The sequence below is a fragment of the Chiloscyllium punctatum genome, chromosome 17, assembly GCF_047496795.1.
Source record: "Chiloscyllium punctatum isolate Juve2018m chromosome 17, sChiPun1.3, whole genome shotgun sequence".
In the NCBI taxonomy this organism is placed as follows: domain Eukaryota; kingdom Metazoa; phylum Chordata; class Chondrichthyes; order Orectolobiformes; family Hemiscylliidae; genus Chiloscyllium; species Chiloscyllium punctatum.
This window is the reverse complement of record NC_092755.1, coordinates 51,092,667-51,117,761: the sequence shown is the minus strand read 5'-3', so window position 1 is coordinate 51,117,761 and position 25,095 is coordinate 51,092,667. Positions and strand designations below refer to the sequence as shown.

Genomic DNA, 25,095 nt, shown 5'->3' with positions numbered 1-25,095 from the left:
GTAGAATTGGTTTTGTTCTCAGTTCAGTTCAGACACCAACAGAGTTTTAGTTGAGAGGAGCTATGAATTCAGTTCAGAACTAAGAATTGTTTTTAGTTTATCTCCTAGCAGGAGTCCATTTAGTTCAGAGGAAACCAAATCACTGCAGCAGCATTGTCTTCTCTAGTTTGCATAATTTTCAAACCATGGAAAGTCTAGCACTGAAATCTTCACATCGTTAGAATAAAACGTTTAGGCCATCTGAATTGTCAAAAATTTATGTCATCAGTCTGAAACGGAAGTCATAAAATTTTCTCTACATTTCAAGAAAATGATTGGAAATAGTCAGTTAAGTAGAAACTTAAATAGTAAGACAGGAGTGTCATTTCTCTGGACTTGAATCTCGAGTGAATAGTGTTGGAAAACAAGTTGAAACTTGTTAAAACAAGTTTTAATGTTTGTGTTAAAATCTTTCTAACTAATACATACAAATATATAGCATACTTTCTTTCTTTTGCATAATAAACTAATTTTCTGTTATGAAAGAACATCAGTAGCCCCAAGTGAATATGATTCAATGGTTAAACACCACATTAACTAAACCAAAAAAAACTATCTGACCAGGTTTCATTCAGGGATCTGACTTGTCCAGTAGTACCAAAGGTTGATATTATAAAACTATACCCACTCAGGTCTGAAAATGTTATAATTCAGATGAGAAAGTTCAACATGTCAGAATTAAAGCTGATTGTTGTGTTTCACACAGCTTTGCTGTTTATTTTCAGGTGAAGAGCAACACACAAGGGAAGGGAATTGCAATACCCAAAGGCAAAACACTCAGAGAGCAGTTCAATGAACAGTAATGATAAGACCAACAGGAAGAATATTAACTGGCATTCACGGAATATAGTAGAGCAGAAGTGATTCACATCTCTATCTGCAATCCTGAGTAAATATATTGCCCAAATAAGATCAGGCTGACTTAGTGCAACCATTTTCTTTTAAATGTTCACCCATTCTCTTCTGAAGATGCTGAGTCTTACTGGCATACAGTTCCATGTGTGCCATCTGCTCTTCATGCACTGGGCCAAACAGTTCATTTTTGAAGGTTAATAAATTACAAGGACATCACCAGTATACATTTCTTACTGTAAATTGGTGAGATCAGTTAAAGCAAAATATTATGTCCACTTTCTATCCCAGAATTCTGAAACAAACTGCTCCAGCTGAAATCAAATAATACTGTATAGATTAAAAATCAATTCTGGGATCTTCCTAGATTGCATGTGGACGTTGCTTTTAAAGCCTCCAAATAAATTGGCAATATGATAAAGACTGATCAACAAAAGGATTTCGGGCAATGAGGTAGTGTTCTACATGATCATAATGATGTGTTCTGTAGCAACATCTCTCACATTATGAGGACATGGAGTTAATTGCACAATAGCATTCAGCTCCCATCAAGCATACCCACTGGATACTTATCTTGCCGATCTCCACCTGGTGAACACTGTTGACAGATCAATCCTCACCATCACTTCAGTTAGTCCCCTAAAGAATATTTGTTCACTGGTGATCAAAGGCCATGACCATCAGTGAGTTTGCTGTGCATGATTGCATCAACATGGCTGAGGGGGGAGGACTTCCTTTCCCCTACTGAAACCTCTCTATACCATTCTACCACTCGTCCATTAAGTCAATCACAGTAGAATAGTGTGACATTCATCAACAGATTTGTCTTCCTCACCTTCACAATAAATGAGAGCAGCTTGTGGACATTTCATCATGAATGTAAAGGACATCTGACTAACTGAATCCTTCCCTTCCACTATCCTACTAGGTCAAAGTTCTCGAAGGATCCCCCATTGCAAATCCTGAACTTACATCTTTCTTTAGTTTCTATCCTATCTCTCATCAAGATAAGCAAGTGATGGGCTCTACTTGACTCAAGACTAAGATGACACACAAGGAAAGTCAGGAACCCCAGCCCCATAATTGAAGCTTATTTTCAAAAATTCCAACACTGTTCCTTTCAGCATGAAGGGGATTCCTTTACAGGCTGCTGCTACTGCAGACTCTCCACTTCCTTGCCTTCATTCACCATATGGGCACACCACGGCATTCTCTCCTACCCTATGGAAGTGGCAGAGCCCCACTCGAAGATTACACTACAGTTCTCACTGTTATAATCAAGGATTCATTTAAGGCAGCTTGGCAGTCAACTAAACAGTAAAGAAGAATACAATCTGAACTGAAAACTCAAAATCTTATGAAAATGAGAGACTAAAAGAAAAAATGGCGCAAATGCTGAATTGACATAAACACAAAATGCAGTGGGATTACTTTCTGAAATAAAATAATAGCATGGGCTCCAAGCCTGACAACTACACCTCCTGAAACTGCTGGTATTGAAGTGGCTATAACTTGCACATTACATGAAGGAGAAAGTGGAGCATACGCAGTAATGAACAATGTCTCGTATATAAATATCTTTTTTGTAAGTTTGGATTGGTTCTGTCAAGATTTTTATTTTAAAATAGGTTAGAAAGTCAATTTGGAATAGTGACTTAAAACATCATTTCCAAAAAAGCAATAGAATGCCTTGTAGTGTTAATCAATAAAATGTTTATAACTGTTGGACAGGACAACACAAAGAAACCAGAAAGTATCAGGTAATTAAAGATTTAAAGTTTGATCAAAAGATTTAAAGGGATTAAGTGCCTGTACAGATGGTGTTCGGAAACAGACTGAAACTTGCTTTGATGCTTGTTTAAGAACCTTCCAACTGTCTTCCATCTAGCTTATTTTTCTTTTATATAGTCACCCTCTGTCATCTTGTGAAAGAACTTAATGGCCTTGTGTGAAGATATTTCTACGGCTAACTGCCACATCAATCAACTGCAAAAGTTAAATATGTAATCTAAGTCATGCATTTATTGCACTTTTTACTTAACATTTTCATATACCTTCACTGATTATTAGACTTCACTTCTGACACACAATATCCATATTTACACAATGGTATTAAACAATACATTAAAAGTGTCCTAAAAAATGTAGAGGAATTGCTCACATTACATAGAAAACTGACTTACCAATCCCATGTTTTTCCATTAAGGTGATGAGTTCTGCCTCAGTCAGGTAGTCAGGTGGATTAGTCTGCTTCTCTAATAACTTAACCTCATCTACAGTAAACACATCTCCCCTCTCACAGATCGGAAGAGTCTCCTCCTCTGCCAGGCTCTGCCATGGCATCACTGCTGTGTAACCTAGTATGGGACAACAAAACTATTTATACACAACATGGAATACATCTAGAAATACTGAGTGAGCAGATATCTATAACCTATCATTAACACACATCTTAATTAACACTCATCCACATATAATAATTGGATTCTCTACAAACAAATAGTTTGAGGAATGAAAAAAAAATCAGTCAAATAAATCTATAATAAAAACTTCTGAGATATACAGCACTTTTCTCCCAGTTAAAATTTCTTTAATTAAAACCTGTTTCATTCTCACAAAGTTAACTTAATTAAGCTTTGAAAATGCTCTAAAAGCTCAGTAATTGTTCACTTCTAAAGCTTTGGCCAGTATTACACTTCAAAAGAACACATTCCTAGCCAGTGGTATAATGGCACTTCAACAATGGAGACAGCCCATAGTACAATATGAATTAAAAATCAACATACAAAATCTTACAACTATAGGTAGTTTTGGTCAAGTTATACGTGTAAATTTGTATATTCACATGTACATAGGAAAATATCTAGGTCAATTGGAATTACAACATTCCCAGTTCACTATACAACTATGGCAGTGCCACCTTTGACAAGAAGGGGTAGCAGCAATGTTTAATCTATGAGGTACTCTCCAATGTATTCCCTCCCAAAAGAGTTGCTGTGTAAACGGGTGCTTTATTCTTACCAGGTGAAATCAGAGTTTTCCCCACACACGTAAAATGTTCCATATTGATGCTGAACGTAATGGTGGTTTGGAGATACTTGCAGTCATGGCTAATTGTAGCGATGAAGTGCCTGGTGATGTACTCATACAGCCTCCAGCCATCACTACCTGAAACAGTAGATGATGAAATATCATCTTACAAGAAAGCTAGCACCCAATGGACAGGAACAGTGAATAAGGTCCATTCAGATCTTTCCCACATATCAGCTGAATCATTCTGCCCCTCTGATACACGCACAAAATTATTCTGATCTAAACCTCTCCTTTAAACTATTAACAAGTTATTTCTTCAAAAGTTATCAGAAAAAGAAAAGTATATCCTATTGCATTATATTTATATTAGTGATTAAAAAGCTACAACTGATTAAGTGAAATTTCATTTCCACTTGATGAAATTCTTTTCACTGATATCGTGGAGATTCTACAATTCTGTCCGTGGCTCAGTAAAAAACAGAGATTGCTGCAAAAAACTCAGCAAGTTTGACGATATCTGTGGAGAGAAATCAGAGTTAATGTTTTGAGTCCAATGACCCTTCTTCAGAACTTGGCTCAGTAAGCTTCTCGTTCTCTGAAAGTCAAATTTGTCTAACAAAAACGGTGATATCTTGTTTATTTCATTAACTACTTAGCTATTACATGGTACACATATCAAAATAAAACAAGGTGACAGTAGGTACCCAAACAGCAGTAACTCTTTGTTATAAAGTATATGACACCCCAAAATCATTGCTTAGGAACTATAGACAAAATGAAGCAAGCTTGGTACTTATAATGGCTTCACTTTACTAACATGAATGGAGGTGGAATGGTGGTCAACCATGGGACCAACATACATCAAAAAGCCTAGATGATGAATTTCAGAAGGATGTCCACAAGATTCATTTGTTTACACTCTAGTGCAAATCGCTGAAACATTATGGTTGCATAACGACACCAATATTGGACCAATAATGTTAAAACCAGGATTAATAATCTGGAGACATGGATACAGATCCCATCATAGCAGTTGCTGCTGAAATTAATTGCAGTTAATTAAATGAAAAGCTTCAGAAAACATCTGCATCAGTAAGGGTGAACATGAATCTACCAGGCTGACTCAAAAACCATAACTGATTCATTAATAATCTTAGGCTCCCAGATCTATTCTGCATGCATCTCCATACCTATAACAATGTAGCTGACCTGTAACTCCCCTCCCCAGTGGCTGAGCAGCTGGTATATTAAAACTGTATAAAACCAATACAAACACCTTTAATAAGAGCAAAACTAGATGGACTACACAGTCTAGGCATTCTATTCAAACATAACAAAGGTCAGTCATTTCTTGTAAAATCCTAAACATCCTGATGTGAGAGGATTTCTGCCAAAGTTAAGAGAACTGTCCTACAGACTAGTCAAAGAACTGCCTGACATAGTCAATAAAGAATAATACTCACTTAGGCATTTACCAATACCATGATTCATATTACCAAAGATGCACTGGGACACCATCAGCAGCAAGCTCTCCTCCAAGTCTCTCACAAACCTGAGTGGACCTGTATCACTGTTCTTTCAGTGTTACTGCATCAAATTTTCGGAACTCTTCCAACAGCACTAGATTTCAGATGTAGGTTTGCTTGCTGAGCTGGAAGGTTCATTTTCAGACATTTCATCACCATACTAGGTAACATTATCAGTCAGCCTCCAGATAAAGCACTGGTGGCATGGCTCACTTTCTATTTATGTGTTCAGGTTTCCTTGGGTTGGTGAAGTCATTTCCTATGGTGATGTCATTTCCTGTTCTTTTTCTCAGGGAGTGGTAAATGAGATCCAAGTCAATGTGTTTGTTAATAGAGTTCCGGTTAGAATACCATGCTTCTAGGAACTCCTGTGCGTTTATTGTTTGGCTTGTCCTAGGATGGAGGTGTTGTCCCAGTCAAAGTAGTGACCTTCCTCATCTGCATAGAAGGATACAGGGTGAGTGGGTCATGTCTTTTTGTGCCTAGAAGATGTCCATGAATAGAAAGCGGTTCGTGCCATCAGTGCTTCATCCGAAGGCTCACTGATGATGTTACCTAGTTTGGTGACGAAATGTCTGAAAACGAACCTTCCAGCTCAGTGAGCAAACCTACATCCAGAACCTCAACCAAAGTTACAAGTCTTATCAAAACTCGCTAGCATTAGATTTCTACATACAACAAGTTCAAGACCCCCTCTCCCCGTCTTTCCAAACGCCATCAATTACAGATTTAAGAGTCCTCAACCACTTCTCATATGACAAGTCCATCATTTCTGGATTCATTCCCTGGACCCATTCCAAAGCCAGCGCAACCTTTCTTAGATTTGGGGCATAAAACTACTCTCAATATTTCATATGTAGTCTAACCAGAGCCTTGTACAGCCTCAGCTGGACATCCCTGCAGTTATAATTTAGCCTTCTCAAAATGAATGCGAACACTACATTTGCCTTCCAAACTGCTAGCTTCCAAATGTTACCCTTAAGAGAATCTTGAACAAGGCCTCTTAAATCCCCTTGTACTACACATTTCCAAAGCTTTCCCCCCATTTAGAAAGTAGTCTATGCCTCTATTTTTCCAACCAAAGTGCATACCCTTACACTCTCCCGCACTGTATTTCATCTGCCACCTCTTTGCTCACTCTTCTAGCCTGTCTAGCCTTTCTTTCTATCATCTGCAAACTTAGCAACAATGCCTTTCAGTTCCTGAGAGGTGGTAGCATCATGACAAATTTGCAATTTAGCCCTTCTGAAACCTTGATATCTTTTCTGTAGTCATAGTATAACAAGTAAAGGTTTGTAAGGGTTCATAATTACTTTCAGATTTTATATTCCAAACCACTAGATTTCTTTTTTAATACAATTCTATCAATCTAAAACTCTGCCTTTAATTTTTTATGAACCTGTAACTCAAATGGCTCTGCTCTTCAACTGCACTGGGCCTTGTTCCATTCAAAGAACAGTCATTGGATTTTCATTTTCTATGAAAACAAATTGCCTGATACTTACTAACACTGCTGTCAATTTCAACTCCCATAAACCAGCAAGGATGACATTGGAGGTAGGGGGAATTAAGATTAAACCAAGTCTATTTGCTAAACAGAGACCACAGTTCCTGCCTGACTTAATTTATTCCACTGACTTTAATCACAGAATCATAGACTCCATATAATGCAGAAAGAGGCCACTCAGTCAGCACAGACCCTCTGACCAGCATCAGCTGAGTCTGCACATCCCTGGACACTACAGGGTAATTTAGCTTGCCCAATCCACCTAACCTGCAAATCTTTAGACTGTGGGAGGAAACCAGAGTCCAAAGTGGAAACACACACAGAAATGGGGAGAATGTGCAAGCTCTACACAGAAAGTCACCTAAGGCTGGAATCTGGGTTCCTTGCATTGTGAGGTCGGAGTGCTAACCACCAAGCCACCAGGCCATCGCTATGCTGTTGAAGGGAGTAGAGGTGTGAAACTCCTCAAAGACCTTAATGAAATCAGCAATGCCCTATTGCAAAGAAGTGAGTGCTTAGTTTAAATTCCACTGAAATTCTGCTAGAATATGATTTTCAAAGAGGACTCTAGGGAAACCTGGTGGGATGCAGAAGAGGCCAAATGCAGAACGGTTAGGTGGAAAATACAAGTGAGGACCAGGCTGAATATAAATTGTCGAGGTAAAAACAATGACTGCAGATGCTGGAAACCAGATTCTGGATTAGTGGTGCTGGAAGAGCACAGCAGTTCAGGCAGCATCTAAATATAAATTGTTCAGAGTGGAAGTTAAAAATAGATGAGTCATACAAAGAAATATATGAAAAGAGACTGACAGCTAATATAAAATCTTGTACAGGCTTATAAATAAAGAATAATAAAAGGAATGGGCCAGTTAGGATCCAGGGGTGTGTAGGCTAGGTGGATTAGCCATGGTAAATATGCGGTTATGGGGATAGGGTAGGGGTCTGGGTTGGATGCTGTTTGGAGGGTCAGTGCAGACTCGATTGGCTGAATAGTCTCGTTCTGCACTGTGGGGATTCAATGATTCTAACTGTATCTTAATCATTGGTTAGAATCTATGGGAACAAGTAGAAGCAGGAAGAAACTTGAATTTTTGTGACTACCAATTCAATTTTAGCCTTTGCAGGTGCTCATACAGGCTGGTCTGGTGGATTTTAATTGTTTTTTAAACTCTTTATTTATCTATAGTATCCCAAAACTGACAGTCGCCTCATTTCTTTACCTGAATATTTTTACTGTATACATTTGCAATCTCTCTAAGCATAACCTCCTTCTATTTTACTTCATCTAGCTCACTCTACTTTCTAAAGTCTGCCCTAATCCAATCTGGTTTTTAGTTTTGATCCTTGAATTTAATTTCACAATTGAAATTCAAACCTGTATAGTGATTATTACACTCAAGATGCTCACCCCCATGTATAGCTCATCTACTTAGTTCATTCATTACTCTAAACCAGAGCAAATAATATTCACTATTTTAGAGGCTGTTGGTATACTGCTGAAGGACAGAAACCTGTGGGATTCCATTTCTTTCCCTTTGTCCCAATTGATTAATTGGATTTTGACTATTTCACAGAACAGTAATTTTTCTATTCTTATTCATCATTCTAATTTGACTGCACAATTCTCCTTCCATTTCCTCTCACAATTTTGACCTTTCCAATGTTTAATTGCATTTCCCACAGAAGGCCCCAGGTAACAATCAGGAGTAGGAATTGATGCTAATCTTTCCTCTAAACCTGAATGCTGCATATATCTATATCATCACTTCAGTTAAAGACCAGCTAACTCAGTACAAGCAAATTAAAAGCAAAATACAGCAGATCTGAAAGATAAACAGAAAGTGCTGGAGAAACTGAAGTAGAGTCATTGAAATGGAAACAAAAACTTGGTTTTTCTCTCTCTACACATGCTGCCAGAACTGAATTTCTCCCACACTTCGCTTTTATTTCAGTTCAGCCAATATACTTTACAATACAAGTTTATATTTTTTATTGCTTTCTGTGGATGCACCGATTTCACAACATAAGTAGCTTGGCTGGATTAGCATCTATTTCCCATCACAGTTGCCCTTGTGTTGGAGGTGGGGAGGTGCCTTTTTGAATCACTGCAGTCCATGTGTTATCCATAGACTCTCAATGCCATTAAGAAGGGATATTCCAGGATTTTAACCCAGAAACACTGCAGGAATGGCAATAAATTTCCAAGTTGGGATGGCAAGTAGCTTGGAGGAGAACTTGCAGATGGTCATGTTTTTACTGCAGAACAAAAAGATGCGAAGAAAAAATGAATTGTGCAAATGTGACACAACCACATTTCAATATTTGCAAACTCCTGCAATTAGTGATTTTTGAAAAGAACTTCTGCAAAGTAGGACTATTTATCATGTATGTTAGGGGAAGGGTGGGGAAAGAAACTGGTTCATGTTAAGAGATTTCACTTCTTTTCCATACCATAGAGACCTTCAGCTAGGATCAGGGATAAAACAGTTCTATTAACAATTCTTTTATTAAGAATTCAAAGAAACCACATTGACCACATAGCATCATCTGATACTTCATTTTCCACAGAACAGGACTATCCATGCTTTTGCACACCATGAGTCAGTTAGATGTAAACCAAAGAGCCACAACTGAATATATCTTAGGTCATTTAAGAAGGCAATTGAGAATCAACCATATTGTTGTTTGTCTGGAGTCACATCGAGGCCCGATCAGGTAAGGACAGCAGTTTCCTAATCTAAAGGGCATGAGTGAATAAGATTGTTTCCCAATAATCAACAATAGTTTTATGGTCACCATTAGACTTTTAATTCCAGATTGTTATTGAATTAAAATTCCATGATCTGACATGGATTTCCTGGGTTCCAAGTCCCCAGAACATTACTTGGGTCTCTGGATTACGACAATAATACCACTATGTCATTGTCTGCCCCCCATTTCCATCAATGATGCAACATTACCAACAGTAGTCCCAGCCAACCCTTCAAACTTGTGAAATTTAACTCAGAGAATTACGTGAACAAGAAAGTTCCACAAATAACTCACAGCTAGGCATAAATATTGTCAAGGCTTTATGATTCACAAGGGATATATTTTGGACAATTCTGCAATGACAAAGCTATTAAGACGTACCTAATTCAGCTTCTGTGGCAGATCGCATGGGAGTGATAGGAGGATGGTCGCCAACATCTTGACCTTTTCGAGGACGAGTGATGCCTTCAGTGAGTAATGCCTTCACCTACAAAAATAATATAACCAAGCATCATTGTCAAATAAGTCATACCTTCTCCCTTAATTAGTTTTCTGTCAACATAATCTGGTAAACTAATAAAGACTGTGATCGAGTTACTGAGAACAAATGATATAATTTATGTGTAGTACCTTGGCAAACTAGAAGAAAGGTCAGAGACAGGAAAAAGAATACATTGCTGAAGAGGTAGCAGTGAACAGACAGAGATGGCTACTTTGACTTTTGGAAACTTATCACTACAGTGCTCTAGTCAGTTGTCCATTCTATCAGCAAACGGGGCCCAATCATTGAAACATTTAAATCTGGGTAGTGAATCACACATTGCAATGTCTCCTTCTCCATTATCTACAAACACATACTACTGCTCTTAGTTTGCCATCTGGATTATGCAGTTCCTCTGTGACTTGTTGAAAATCTTAAAGGGTTCAAACTTTTCAAGAGAATAGTTTCCCCCCCCTGCCAAGCAACAAGTGACAATATCTGAGATAAATGTGCCAACAGTCTCCTGTTGAATATTAAAACATTTGAAACTGAAGTTCAGAAGATATAGGAGCAGAATAAGGCCATCTGGCCCATCAAGACTGCTCCGCCATTCAATTATAGCTGATATGCTCCTCACACCCATTTTCCTGCCTTCTCCCCATATACCTTCAACCCATTACCAATTTAAAAATCTGTCTAACTTCTCCTTAAACTTACTCACTGTCGTGGTATCCACCACACTTTGAGGTAGCAAATTCCACAGATTCGCAATCCTTTGGGAGGAGGAGTTTCTCCTCAACTGTTTTAAATTTGCCCCACAAGAGGAAGCAACCGCTCCATGTCTATTTTATCCATACTTTTATCAGATTGAAAACCTCACCTTGATCTACCCTCATTCTTCTAAATTCCAGAGAGTATAGGCCTAAGCTGTTCAATTTCTTCCATATGACAAACCCGTCATCTCTGGGATCAATCTAGTGAATCTCGTTTGAACGCCTCCAATGCCACTACATCTTTCTTCAAATAAGGGGACCAAAACTGTACACAATACTCCAAATGCGGTCTCTCTAATGCCTTGTACAGTTGCAACAATACTTCCTTACCATTATATTCTATTCCTTTAGCTGTAAAAGCCAACATTCCATTCACTTTCTTTATTAATTGCTGTACCCACATGCTAGTTTTCTGTGACTCGTGAACGACACCCAGATCCCTCTGCACTGGAGCACACCAAAGTCTCTCCCCAGTTAGAGAACAGCTCACCCTCCCATTTATTTCAACCAAAATGCACGACCTCACAACTATCCAAGTTAAACTCCATCTGCCACATTTGGCCCACTCTCCTAACCTATCTATATCCATTTGTAAGGCCTCTTATTTCCTTATTGCAATTTACCATTTCTCCTAGTTTTGTGTCATCCACAAATTTGGTTTTAGAGCCTTCTATCTCTGTATCCAAGTTGTTAATGTAGATTTTAAATAGCTGGGGTCCAAGGACCAAAACCTGTGGCACCATATTACTTACATTTTGCCATCTAGAAAAAAAATCCTGATTCTCTGTCTTCTGCCAATCAGCCAGTCATCTATGCAAGATAATAAATTATTCCTAATCCCATATGATCCGACCTTGTGAATTAAGCTTTTGCGCGGCATTTCATAAATTTTTTTTTGAAGATTAGATTCCCTACAGTGTGGAAATAGGCCATTTGGCCCAACAAGCCCTCACCGACCCTCCAAAGATTAGTCCACCCAGACCCATTCCCCTATATTTACCCCTGACTAATGCACCCAATACTCTGGGCAATTTAGCATGGCCGAATCACCTGATCTGCACAGCTTTGGATTGTGGGAGGAAACCGGAGCACCCGGAGGAAACCCATGCACAATGTGCTAACTCCACACAGATTGTGGCCTGAGAATGGAACTAAACCCAGGTCCCTGGCTCTGTGAGGCAGCCGTGCTAACCACTGAGCCACCTTGCCGACCATACTGAAGATCCAGATAAACTACATCTACAGGATCCCCATTATCCACTTTGCTTGTTACAACTTTGAAGAACTCTAGCAAATTAGTCAAACATGATTTCCTCTTCATAAAACCAAGCTGACTCTGATGGATAGCGTTTTGTTTTTCCAAAATGTCCTGATGTTGCTTCCTGAATAATTGATTTTAACACTTTCCCAACAACACATATTAAACTAGCTGATCTGTAATTTCCCACATTTTGCCTCCCTCACTTTTTAAATAAGAGCGTTACGTTAGTATTTTTTCAGTGTCCAGCGAATTTTGGAGCATTGTACTGAATGGATCCACTATCTCCACTGCTACTTCCTTTAACACCCTCGGATGTTGACCATCAGGGGACTTGTCTGCCTTCAATCCTAATACTTTGCTGAGTACCTTTTCCCTATCAATGTTGATGGTTCTAAGTTGTACCTTTTCTATAGCCTCTGACTTGTCCATTCCAATAGGAATGGTACTATTGTCCTTCACTTTAAAATTGAGGCAAAATATTGATTTAGCATTTCTGCCATTTCAGTGTCTCCTACTATTAACTCTCCAGTTTCATCTTTCAAGGGACCCACATTCATCTTAGCGACTCTATTACCCTTTATGTACCTACAGGAGCTTTTGCTATCCGTTTTGATATTTTGTGCTGGGTTTCCTTTTGTAATTGACCTTAGATCTTTTTATTAATTTTTTAGTATTTCTTTGCTTGTGTTTGAAAGTCTCCCATTCTTCTAGCCTGCCACTGCCCTTTGCAACATGGTATACCTTAGTTTTTGACTTTCATATTGCCCTTGACTTCCTTGGTTAGCCATGGATTTTTTTTTTAACCCACCTTACCATCTTTCTTCCTCAATGGGAGATATTTTAGTTGTGAGGAATTGAATAGTTCCTTAAACATTTGTCACTGCTCATCTGCTGTCTTACCATTTAGCCTTCCTGCCCAATTTACTCAGGCCTATGTAATTTCCTTTGTTTAATTGCAGAACACTATTGTGGGACTCCACTTTCTCAAATCCAAACTGAATTTTAGATTCTATCATACAATGGTCACTACTCCCTAGAGGATCCTTAACTATGATGTAATCAATTAATCTCTTCTCTTTACACAATATCAAGTCTAGAGTAGCTGGCTCCCTGATTGTTTGTTACAACAGTATGTTGTGAAACCAATCTCTAATACATTCAATGAACTCTGTCTCCAGATTACCCTTGCCAGCTTGATTCTTCCAATCTCAGTGCATATTAAAATCACCCATGATTATTGCTGTACCTTTCTTGCAAGCCTCTAATATTTCTTGATTTATACTGTACCCCATTGCAGAACTATAGATTACTCTTAACAAGTAAGTCTTCCCTTTGCTATTTCTTATTTCTACCCAGACTGACTCCACATCTTAAGCTCCTGTTATTTCTCATTATAGCATTGATCCCTTCCTTCACCAGCAAAGCTATACCGTCTCCTTTTCCTTTCAGTCTATCTTTCCAAAATGCTGAGTACTCTTGGCTATTCAATTTCCAGGGCTTATGCCCGAAACGTCAATTCTCCTGCTCCTCAGATGCTGCCGGACCTGCTGTACTTTTCCAGCACCACGTTCTTGACTCTGGTCTCCTTGTAACCATGTTTCAGGAATTGCTATCAAATCGTACCCGTTTGTTTTGATTTACATCTTTAATTTATTAATTTTGTTTTGAATGCTTTGTGCATTTAGATACAAAGCTTTTAAATTTGTTCGACAGGTAAATTTTCCTACTTTTTTATAATTCCTTGGTGCATAAAGACATTCATCAGTTCTGTCCCTCACCTTTATTGTCCAGTTATTATCTGCCACATTGCTAACTTGCACTGTTACCTCCTCCTTTAATCTGGGTTTTCCAATTTCCCCTACAACTGAAGCAACTCCTTTAAACAAAGGTCACACATTTACCAACCGTTTCACTCCAGTAGGGGCTGTTCACTTGTTGTCGAAGAGTTCCTTTGAGATCGAAGTTTTCTGGATATTGGGTGGTCTCTGTTCGAGGGTAGCTAATGTAGCCCTGGGTGTAGAGTTTCTCAGCTATTTGCATGGCATGTTGTGGGCCCATCCCTATTCACACAAGGAAATCCATCATTTTCTTCATTCTATATAACTGTGGTATTCTAAGATAATCTTTGGGAAAAAAAGCACATTCTAGATATTCACCTTTATATCTATATAGCAATTTACTGTTCTGCATTGTTCAATGATTGAAGGGCCTTTGAATAGGTGGAGTGAGAGCATACAGATTCACCTTTTACCACCTCTACAATCTAGAAAACAGAAATGTGAACTAAAGACTTGATTTGTTGCAGAACATGAGAGGTCATTACTAAACAAAAACCGAAAGAACTGCATATGCTGGAAATCAGAAACAAAAACAAAAACAAATGGCTGAAAAAACTCAGCAGGTCTGGCAGTATCTGTGGAGAGAAATCAGAGTTATCATTTCAGGTCCAATGACTCTTCTTCAGAGCTAGAGATGATCTTTGCCTACAAATAATTAAACAATCATGCAATGGTTTGGCACCGTTAAAATGAATGGCTAATGCTCCATAACACCATAAGAAATAGGAGTGGAAGTAAGGCCATTCGACCCATTGAGTCCACTCCACCATTCAATCATGACTGATGGGCATTTCAACACCACTTACCTGCACTCTGCCTTATCCCTTAATTCCTTGTAAGATTAAGAATTTACCAATTTCTGCCTTGAAGACATTTAACGTCCTGGCCTCCACTGTGCTCCGTGGCAATGAATTCCACAGGCCCACCACTCTCTGGCTGAAGAAATGTCTCCTCATTCCCATTCTAAATTGACCCTCTCTAATTCTAAGGCTGTGCCCACGAGTCCTAGTATCCCCGCCTGACAGAAACAATTTCCCACGTCCACCCTTTCTAAGCTAAGCATTATCTTGTAAGTTTCTATTAGATCTCCCCTTAACCTTCTAAACTCTAATGAATACAAGCCCAGAATCCTCAGCTTTTCATCATATGTTAGGCAACATGTTAGCTCCATTCAGCTACTTTAATAACACTCACTAGCAGCAGTGAAATCTGAAACAAAGAGAAGAAAGGTTGAAAAAACAACTGTCAGTATCGCTGGAGAGAACAGAGAAGTTTGCAGTTTGAGTGGTGACCCTTCTGCAGAACTGGAAATAAGAGGCTGACACATATACAATCAGAAAAGTGAGTAGGGAAAATTAAGAAGCGCAACTTCTTCTTTATTTTTTATTTCCAAATTAAAGTGACTTAACATGTCCTGGCCAATTACTAGCATTCTTGACACCCAGGTGACTAAAATATTAACAACAGTAAATATGTTCAATGAAGTAGATTTCAGAGGCAACATCATTTCTTGCAGAAAATTCCAGATTTTGAAGTCTCCCAACCACATTTTCTACCACTACCACTCCCAGAATGTCGAAAAAACAATGAATGTTAATTGGAAAATCCTGTCTACTTTCTACGGAACATAGCTGATCAGAATTGAAACACTTAGTTTACAAAACGTATCTTTAAGAGTGATTTGATTGGCTTTGTTTCTCTTGAAGACAGATGTTATAAACTTGATGTCGAGGTGTTTTCTCCATGGAAAGTAGAGCAAATAGCTTTGGGTTTAAAAAAAAAATTAAACTAAAGCAGCATGATTGGGTGGAGTCAGGCTCACACAGAGCCAGGGCTTTAGTCTTGCTTTCAGTGGTCAAGTTGGGGTTTTTGGAATTGAAGCTGCTAGATACAGTTGTCTCGCTCTGCTGTTGCAAAAAGCTTCAGCTCTCTCTCTGCTGCTAGATTTGTCAGTGTTTCTTCTCCTGGACTGGAGACAGCAAGTGAAGGAAATCTGTTTTGCTGAATTTGCCTGTGCCAAGACTGTGTTTATGGGATGCTGCTGTATTGGAACAGTTGATGAGTAGTAGTTAAAATATATATTATTTTGTTAAGTATTTTGACAGAGTTAAAGTAACACCAATTCTTCTTTGGTGTATATTTTATCTGTGGTGTCAGAATAAAGTGGGGTTTGCTTAAAGCCTAGTAGTTTGACCAATCGAAACACAACTGGAATGCAGCACCTTACTCTTGCCTTTAATTAAGATAAAAGTCAGGGTATAGGCTATGTTTACATATGTTTTGAGGGGATTTGCTGTAGTCTATAATATTAACCTGTAAAATACAGTGACGTCCTGGGGCTGTCTTTCAAGTCTTGAAGACTTTCAGAATTTACTTATTTACTTTCAGTTACTGAAACTGGAATAACATCTCACCACACCTCTATAGCCACACTCTGCACTGCTTTGGCAATACCCAGCACAGTGGCTGTAATGAACACAAATGTGCTCAATGTAGCAGTTTTCAGTCAGTATTAGAATTCACCATGTGATCTAGGAATTATAATCCTGTTACATAGTAGACCTGCTGTATCTCTGTTTGCTATCCATAACAGTCCCATGTGAAATCAGTTTAGGAAGCTTGAACCCAAGTAGGCACAGGCCCAAGCGCAGAACTGATTATGCAGCACACAATTCACACTGCTTAGAATACAGGAGGAGTATTATGCAAAACGTATGACTAACTGTTCTGAAGTCCAAGATTAGATGATTTGGAAGCTTATACCTTTAGAGCCACAGCTCACAGTGGCCAGGTCCAAAATGTTTTCATAACAAACATGAATAAATTTGTTTTTATAAAAAGACAAAAGGAAACTGTATAATTTGCAGCATTAAAAAACTTTTCATAAATACAATCATAGGATCCCTACAAAATGGGAGCAGGCCATTCAGCCCATAGAACCCACATTGCCCCCTCCAAAGAGCATCCCATCCACACCCACGCAACTACCCCATCCCTGTAACCCTATATTTCCCATGGTTAATCCACCTAACTTATATATTCCTATACACCATGGGCAATTTAACGTGGCAAATTCACATAACCTGCAACTCTTTGGACTTTAGGAGAAAACTGGAGCAGCTGGAGGATGTGCAAAGTCCAAACAGTCACCCAAGGGTGGAAACAAACCCGAGTCCCTGGCACTATGAGGCAGCAGGGTTAGCCACTGAGCCGCCCAGTATTTGGCAGTACAAAACTTGAGCATGCGGACAAGAAAATATTTTTATCAGGACAATTCATAAGAATAGTAATTCAAGGGGGATGAAACACATATTCTAGGAGAGTAGAGTGCTGATTGGTTGGCAAATGGACTCTGACTGGTAGAGGCACTTCCATGAAGAATTTAATAACTAGTGATGATCAGCAGTAAACTTCCAGATTTTGTTTATATTTTATACTACACAAGTTGATCCTGATTGGTCAGAATACTGCTGAAAAACTAACTGAATATCTGTCACACATTTGGTTGAAATGAACCAGGCACAGTGTGTGTACATGTTATGTCTGCAAAGAATAAGGTCTTGTGTATCAATAAATGTAGCTTTCAATACATGCAGGTGTGCCACAAACTGACCCCAAATCTCAACTCTAAATTTATAGTCAGCACAATTCCTCGCATGTTCAGGATTATCCAACAAATCTAACATCAGATACCATGCTGTTTGGCTGGTTGGGTTGGGCCAGTACCTTGCTTGTTAGGAACAGCCAAAGGCGTATACTGTTTTATATAATTTTCCAATCTTTGGCATGGAAATTTTTAAACCACTTTACTCATTTGTGCGATGGGCCAAACATCTCTTAAACTTGATAGCAGAATACTCTTAGTGCTGAAGACATCACCCATGTTCCTACTGTACCGTGGCAGCATAAAATACTAGTTTCACCTGTTGCTCAAACAAACGAGATGTCTTAATCCAAGGCAGACGGGACACTTTTTAGGACTGAAAGTGACTGTCTTAGGGCATTTCCTGAATTTGGGTGATGTGAATGCTTCTACTGTGCCTTTATCGATATCAAATTGGCTAGGTGGATAAATGGCTCAAGCTCAACTTACAAGGTTTCGGAAAAAGCCAACTTTAAGGTGCATGCACTGTAGGAATCCCAACGTATATATTTGCCAGTGAGAATCGGTTTGTGGCAGACAGTAGTAGAGAACTCTCTGGCCAACTTCTCAACTTGGACATTGAAGAAAAGGAGCTCATTTGACTGTTCCATTGCAAACATGAATCATGCTAGTAATTGGATAATACTTGCTGGAAAATATTCAATGTGCGAAGAATTACAATGCCAAATAATTTCTCAGTATTAATCAGTTTACAGTGTGGCACACTCACGTCTACTGGAAGCTACATCTATTAATACATCAGGCCCTGCTCTCTGCAGACAGAAAGAACGCGTACACACATCTCACCTGTTTCAACTCAACAAAATAGATCACAGGCATTTGTTGGGTCATTTCTCACAGCAATACCCTGATCGGAGTCACCCACTCTGGTTTAAAATTTCGAGAAAAACTGACTATTATATGTAAATCAACATTAATTTGTAAATTCTCTACAGAAACGCCTCTACCGAGTTCTCTTGCCAATGAATCAGCACTCTCCTTTCATGCAGTATACAGAACAACCTCAAATATCTGAATGAGACGGGTGGGGAGTATTTAGTTTGGATAACTGATTGTTTGGATAACTGGTCAGAATTGGGTAAATATCTTAAATGAAGTTAAAATGACCAGGAGGTTGAATTAATTTAATAATTAAAAACTTGCACCAGACAATTCAGCTAGTGGGAAAACCACCCTCAGGTGTATACCAAACCACCATCTCCAACCTTTTCAGCTAGACTCAGAGACCACCTCGGACCAGGTAGGTAAGGCACAAAGTGGGTGCAACACAGTTTACCTCTGGATCCTCTCACAACAGTTCCACCCACTTCTGGAAACCTGTTGCAGGAGCTAGTCAACCATGTCCTGTCCTGTTAAGTTCATCTCAATCATTTTATATTTTAAAACGAGAAGCAGAAAGAAAGGATAAAAGAAAATAAATGACAGAGGCAGAGCAAGAGAGGAGTTGCTGAGTTCCCTGGTGGCTATTCTGTCTTGGAAAGAGAGTTTCTGCAGGTAGAGAGTCCAGTTTCCAATCTCAATCTTCGGGATGTTGAGATCTTTTTCGAATAATCCAAAATTTGGATAATTGATGTTTGGGTAACCCAGGTTGTTCTGTAAATGCTGGCTTTCCCTTGAATTGCTATTCTTGCACATTGTTCTGAGTGCAAGACAAAAATTGTCAAAATGTGTCTTTTTTGCAGCAACATACTTTAAGCAGCTAAGAAATCCAACTCATCCCAAAGCAATAATTAGTTAAGGATGGGCATAACACAAGCATACCCAGGGCAGAGCTGGCCACACGCAGCATCTCCACTGTGTTCAGGGCCTGTGGTCTCTGCTTCACCTTTTCCTTTTTACTCACAGATTCCACCTGTAACAAAAATTAACATACAAATCCAGTTACAAGATACTTATGATGTTAAGAAAGCTTCTATATTAAGGTAGCAGCTTTCTTCCACAAGCAGCTACATGACACAGAGAACAGCATTCACTTAGTAAATCAGAAGTCCAAAAATTGACTGAGGAAAACAATCTACAAACAGAAGGAACTCTTTGGAGTTACATTCGGAAGGCTTACTATTTGTGTAAGGATCACTTAGGTACTGGCCTTCCTCCTGGTACAAAAGTACCTTCGATTCTGTAAGTTGTAGAATCTTGCATCTACCATTTTCACTTTTAAACTGAAATAATTCTCTCACTTTTTAACCAGCTACAGCTCTCCAATCTCTTTTCTTTCTCCTGCCCCCTTCACCATATACTTGCTTTTCACCCCTTCACATCTGGATTGCTTAAGAGATTCTCTCTGTTCTACAGATTGTGTACTCTTTTTCAATCCAGGCAATGAGGCAAACCTGTGTATTCCGCAATTTATTTTCTTCCTATGTATTTAATCATTTTCATTCTCAGAATGTGTATCATTGCCAAGGCAAAAGTTTATTCTTAATTGATAAAGTAGTATGCCTTCTCTTTGGACCACTGTCGTCCATAATTCTAGGCAGTTGGCTACAACTGTGATTTTTAGGCCACTTCAGAAGGTAACTGGAGACAATAAGTCACACACAAATCAAAACTGATTGAAAAGGCAAGTATTTTTCTCAAAGTAAAAGTTTTACAACAAATCACTTTTACTGATAACAGCTTTTCATTTGCAGATTTAGAGAGTCAGAGTCCTATAGCATGGAAACAGACCGTTCAGTCCAAACAATCCATGCCGAACATAAACCCAAACTAAACCAGTCCCACCTGCCTACTCCTGGCCCATATCCCTTTCTTATTCACGTAGCCATCCAATGGATTTTAAACATTCTAACTGTACCCGCATCCACTAATTTCTCAAAGTTCATTCCACATGCAAACCACCCTCTACGTAAAAAACATTCTCTTAAGTTTTTCTTAAATCTCTCTCTCCTCACATGTTAAAAATGTGTCCCCTTATCTTGAAACTCCCCATCTTTAGAGAAAAGACAACTCCCATCAATGCTACCTATACCTCTCATTCTTTCATAAACTTCTATCAGATCACCTCTCAAGCTTTTACACTCCAGTGAAAAAGATCCCAGGCTATTCTGATTTTCTTTATAACTCAAAATTTCTTCAAATAAATTATAATTCCTGAACTAATATGATGTAATCTGAACTCGAATTTTCTGAATCATTATTCCAGATCTTGAGATTACTGGTTCAATACCAAAACCACCGCAATACCATACGTCAGTAGCCAAGGGCTATCTTGCTCCCTTTTTACCCATTCCCAAAAGGTGCAATCCTTGTGCAAGGAAAGGGATTAAAGATCTATAGTTTTTCCCTTGTTTACCTTTGTATCTGTTGTGGACTTTGTCATATTCAGATACATCTGTGCAACTTCCCGGTCAAATACTCTAACTCTGTCCCAGTCCAGAACCATGGAATCCCCAGCACAGTTACTGATCTGGTGTGAACAAAGAGGTTCAGAATAAACATTTTGTTGGTTTGAACCTCTAGAGCTATTCATAACCCAGAAACGCATTATTTTCAATTTCTGAAATCTATAACAAGGATTAAAATGATAATATCAATATCAACAGCATTCCAAGCAGGGCACCAGTATGTAAAAATCAGCACAACTTAAAACACTGGACAGGAAATTAAAACATGGACAATAATCCTGATCAATCAGTTGTCGATTAATCACTGACAAAAGCTAGAGAACTGATGAGGCTTGTTACAAAATTTCCTGGAGCAAACTGGTAGTAGCAAGATGGCAAATTGGTGCAAGTGTGCAATAATGAGAATCTAAGATATTACATAACTAGTGGGAGTCGCACTGGAATGATTGGGGAATCACTAATGATTCAATGGTTGAGTTACATTAGCAACACTCCATTTAAAAAAAAATTAAATGAAAGTCTTATATATTAATATCAGAAGCAGAAAAATTATTTAAGACCATAAGATGTAGGAGCAGAAATAGATAATTTGGCAATGGGTCTGCCCCGCCATTTAGTGTCATCATTGCTAGTCTGAAAATCCTCAACTGCTTTTGCCTGACTTTTCCCCAAAATCCTTGATTCCCTTACCGATTAAAATTCTGACTATCACAGCCTTGAATACACTTTACGATACAGCCTCTGCATTCCTCCTCATCTCTGTTCTGACTGGGTGACCCATGACTGAGAGACTAGACTCTCCCGAAAAGGAATACAATCTCTCCACAACTACCCTTTCAAGTCCCCTAAGAATCTCATGTACTTCAGTAAGGGCACTTCTCATTTTTCCAAACTCCAATAAGTACAGGTCCAACCTACTAAACTCTAGTGTGTTGATAAGGTAAGGCTTCTCTTTTTCTTTTTTATCGTGTGCTGAGAAGTAGTGTGATTGGTTTAAAAGAAAAACATTTATTTCATTTATCTATTATTTGATATTACAGTTGACTAAGTTAAGCTTAAGAATGAAAATGCAGGAGATCCCAGATCCGTGTCATGTTGCTCTTGCTCAATTGGGAGCTCAGGGATGTGGCTGACGTCCCTGGCTCCTTCACATGGAGGAAGTGTGTCCAGCCGCACCTCTCATTAGACTGCATGACAGCTCTGAAGCTGCGGATGGAGCACTTTGGAGCATCCGCGATTCTGAGGAGGTCGTGGATAGCAGGTTTAGCGAATCAGTCCCACTGCAGATTAGGACTACTGAGGGAGAAAGAGAATGGGTGACCAAAAGGCATGCAAGAGCAGGAGGCCAGTGGAGAAAAATCTCCTTCCAAAAACAGGTATATCGTTTTGGATATTGTTGGGGGAGGTAGCTCACCAAGGGAAGGTAGCAGTAGCCAGGTTCATGGCACCATGGCTGGCTCTGCTATACAGAAGGGCAGGAAAAAGAGTGGAAGGACTATAGTCATAGAGGATTCAATTGTAAGGGGAGTAGATAGGCGGCTCTGTGGTCGAAAACAAGACTCCTGAATGGCATGTTGCCTCCCAGATGCACGGATCAGGAATGTTTCAGATTGGCTGCAGTACATTCTGAAGGGGGAGGGTGAACAGCCAGCTGTTGTGGTGTATATAGTCACCAATGATATAGGTAATAAACGGGATGAGATCCGACAAAAGAATTTAGGAAGTTAGAAGCCAAGTTAAAAAGTAGGACCCCAGAGGTAATAATCTAAGGATTGCCGCCAGAGCCACGTGCTAGTCAGAGTAGAAATGAAAGAATAGGCAAGGATGAATGAATGGCTTGAGAGATGGTGGAGGGAGGGGTTCAGATTTTTGGAACTTTAGGACTTGCTCTGTTGGAGGTGGGGCTATTACAAATCGGATGGTCTACTTCTGGGCAGGACTGGAACCAATGTCCTTGAGGGTGCTTTTATTAACGCTGTTGGGAAGGATTTAAACTAATGTGGCAGGGGGATGGGAAGTGGTTAGTGGACAGTAAAGATGTAGTAACTAAAGCCTGTAAGGAACTAGACAACGAAGTCACCATGACTCAGGGGAAGAGTAGGGAGGGAGCAGATGATGAACGTAAAGGGACAGGTGGTCTAAGATGCATTTGTTTTAATGTGAGAAGTGTTGTACCTGAGGCAGATGAACTTAGTGCTTGGGTTAGTACCTGGGAGTATGATGTTACTGCTCTTACTGAGACTTGGTTGAGGCAAGGGCAAGATTGGCAATTAAATATCCCAGGACATAGATGCTTCAGGCAGAATAGAGAGGGAGGTAAGAGTGGTGGAGGAGTTGCATTACTGGTGAGAGAGGATATCACAGCTGTACTGAAGGAGGGCACTATGGAGGACTCAAGCAGTGAGGCAATATGGTCAGAAATAGGAAGGCTGCGGTAACAATGTTGGGGCTGTACTACAAGCCTCCCAACAGTGAGTGTGAGGGAGAGGTACAAATATATAAACAGATTATGAAAAGATGTAGGAGCAACAGAATGGTGGTGATGGGAGATTTTAAATTTTCCCAACACTGACTTGGATTCACTTAGTGTTAGAGGTCTAGATGGAGCAGAATTTGTTAGGAGCATCCAGGAGGGTTTTATAGAGCGGTATGTAAATAATCCAACTTGGGAAGTGGCCATACTGGACCTGGTGTTGGGGAATGAGACCGGCCAGGTGGTTGAAGTTTCAGTAGGGGATTACTTTGGGAATAGTGATCACAATTCAGTAAGTTTTAGAATACTCACGGACAAAGACGAGAGTGGTCCTAAAGGAAGAGTCCTAAACTGGGGGAAGGCCAACTATAGCAAAATTCGGCAGGAGCTGAGGAATGTGGATTGGGAGCAGCTGTTTGAGGGTAAATGCACATTTGATATGAGGGAGGTTTTTAAAGAGAAGTTGATTAGAGTGCAGGACAGACATGTCCCTGTGAAAATGAGGGACAGAAATGGCAAGATTAGAGAACTATGGATGACAGGTGAAATTGTGAGACTAGCTTGGAGGAAAAGGAAGCGTTCATAAGGTCAAGGTGACTGAAAAAGATGAAGCTTTGGAAGAATATCGGGAAAGTAGGACCCAAATCTGAAACAAGGAATTAAGAGGGCTAAAAGGGGTCATGAAATATCTTTAGCAAACAGGGTTAAGGAAAATCCCAAAGCCTTTTATTTGTATATAAGAAGCAAAAGGGTAACCAGAGAAAGGGTTGGCCCACTCAAGGACAAAGGAGGAAAGTTATGTATGGAGTCAGAAAATGGGTGAGATTTTTAATGAGTACTTTGCATCAGTATTCACGAGGAGAGAGACATGAGGTTAGGCATAGATGGTTGTTTGATTACTTTAGGTCAAGTCGGCACAAGGAGGGAGGAATTGTTGGGTATTCTAAAAGGCATTAAGGTGGATAAGTCCTCAGGTTCGGATGGGATCTATCCCAGGTAACTGGGGGAAGCGAGAAAGGATGTTGGAGATGACACTAAGATTGGTGAAGTGTCAGAGAATACAGCAGAACATAGATAGATTGGAGAATTGGGTGGAGAAATGCAGATGGAGTTCAATCCAGGCAAATGCGAGGTGATTGCATTTTGGAAAATCCAATTCCAGAACGATACGGTATATGGAAAAGCCCTAGGGAAAATTGATGTACAGAGAGATCTAGGTGTTCAGGTCCATTGTACCCTGAAGGTGGCAATGCAGGTCGATAAAGTGGTCAAGGAGGCACATGACATGCTTTCCTTCATCGGACGGGGTATGAGTACTAGAGTCGGCAAGTCATGTTACAGTCGTATAGGATTTTGCTTCGGCCTCATTTGGAATACTGCGTCCAGTTCTGGTTGCCACATTACCAGAAGGATGTGATTGCTTTGGAGAGGGTACGAAGGAGGTTCACCAGGGCGCTGCCTGGTATGGAGGATGCTAGCTATGAAGAGAGATTCAGTAGATTAGGATTATTTTCACAAAAAGGACAGAAGTTGAGGGGAGGAACCTG

At 39.5% G+C, this 25,095-nt stretch overlaps 1 protein-coding gene across 3 annotated transcripts in view; it reads right to left on the bottom strand.

The window, feature by feature from the left end:
* Positions 1-25,095, bottom strand: part of top3b (DNA topoisomerase III beta) — a 73,848-nt gene that overhangs the window by 21,273 nt on the left and 27,480 nt on the right. For all 3 annotated transcript variants that reach the window (XM_072587109.1, XM_072587110.1, XM_072587111.1), the window contains exons 7-12: positions 21,024-21,137; positions 19,490-19,580; positions 14,132-14,286; positions 10,093-10,198; positions 3,913-4,059; positions 3,075-3,248 (exon numbers count right to left, since the gene is read on the bottom strand). In XM_072587109.1, the coding sequence (XP_072443210.1) occupies positions 3,075-3,248; positions 3,913-4,059; positions 10,093-10,198; positions 14,132-14,286; positions 19,490-19,580; positions 21,024-21,137 (787 nt within the window). The remainder of the gene's footprint in view (positions 1-3,074; positions 3,249-3,912; positions 4,060-10,092; positions 10,199-14,131; positions 14,287-19,489; positions 19,581-21,023; positions 21,138-25,095) is intronic.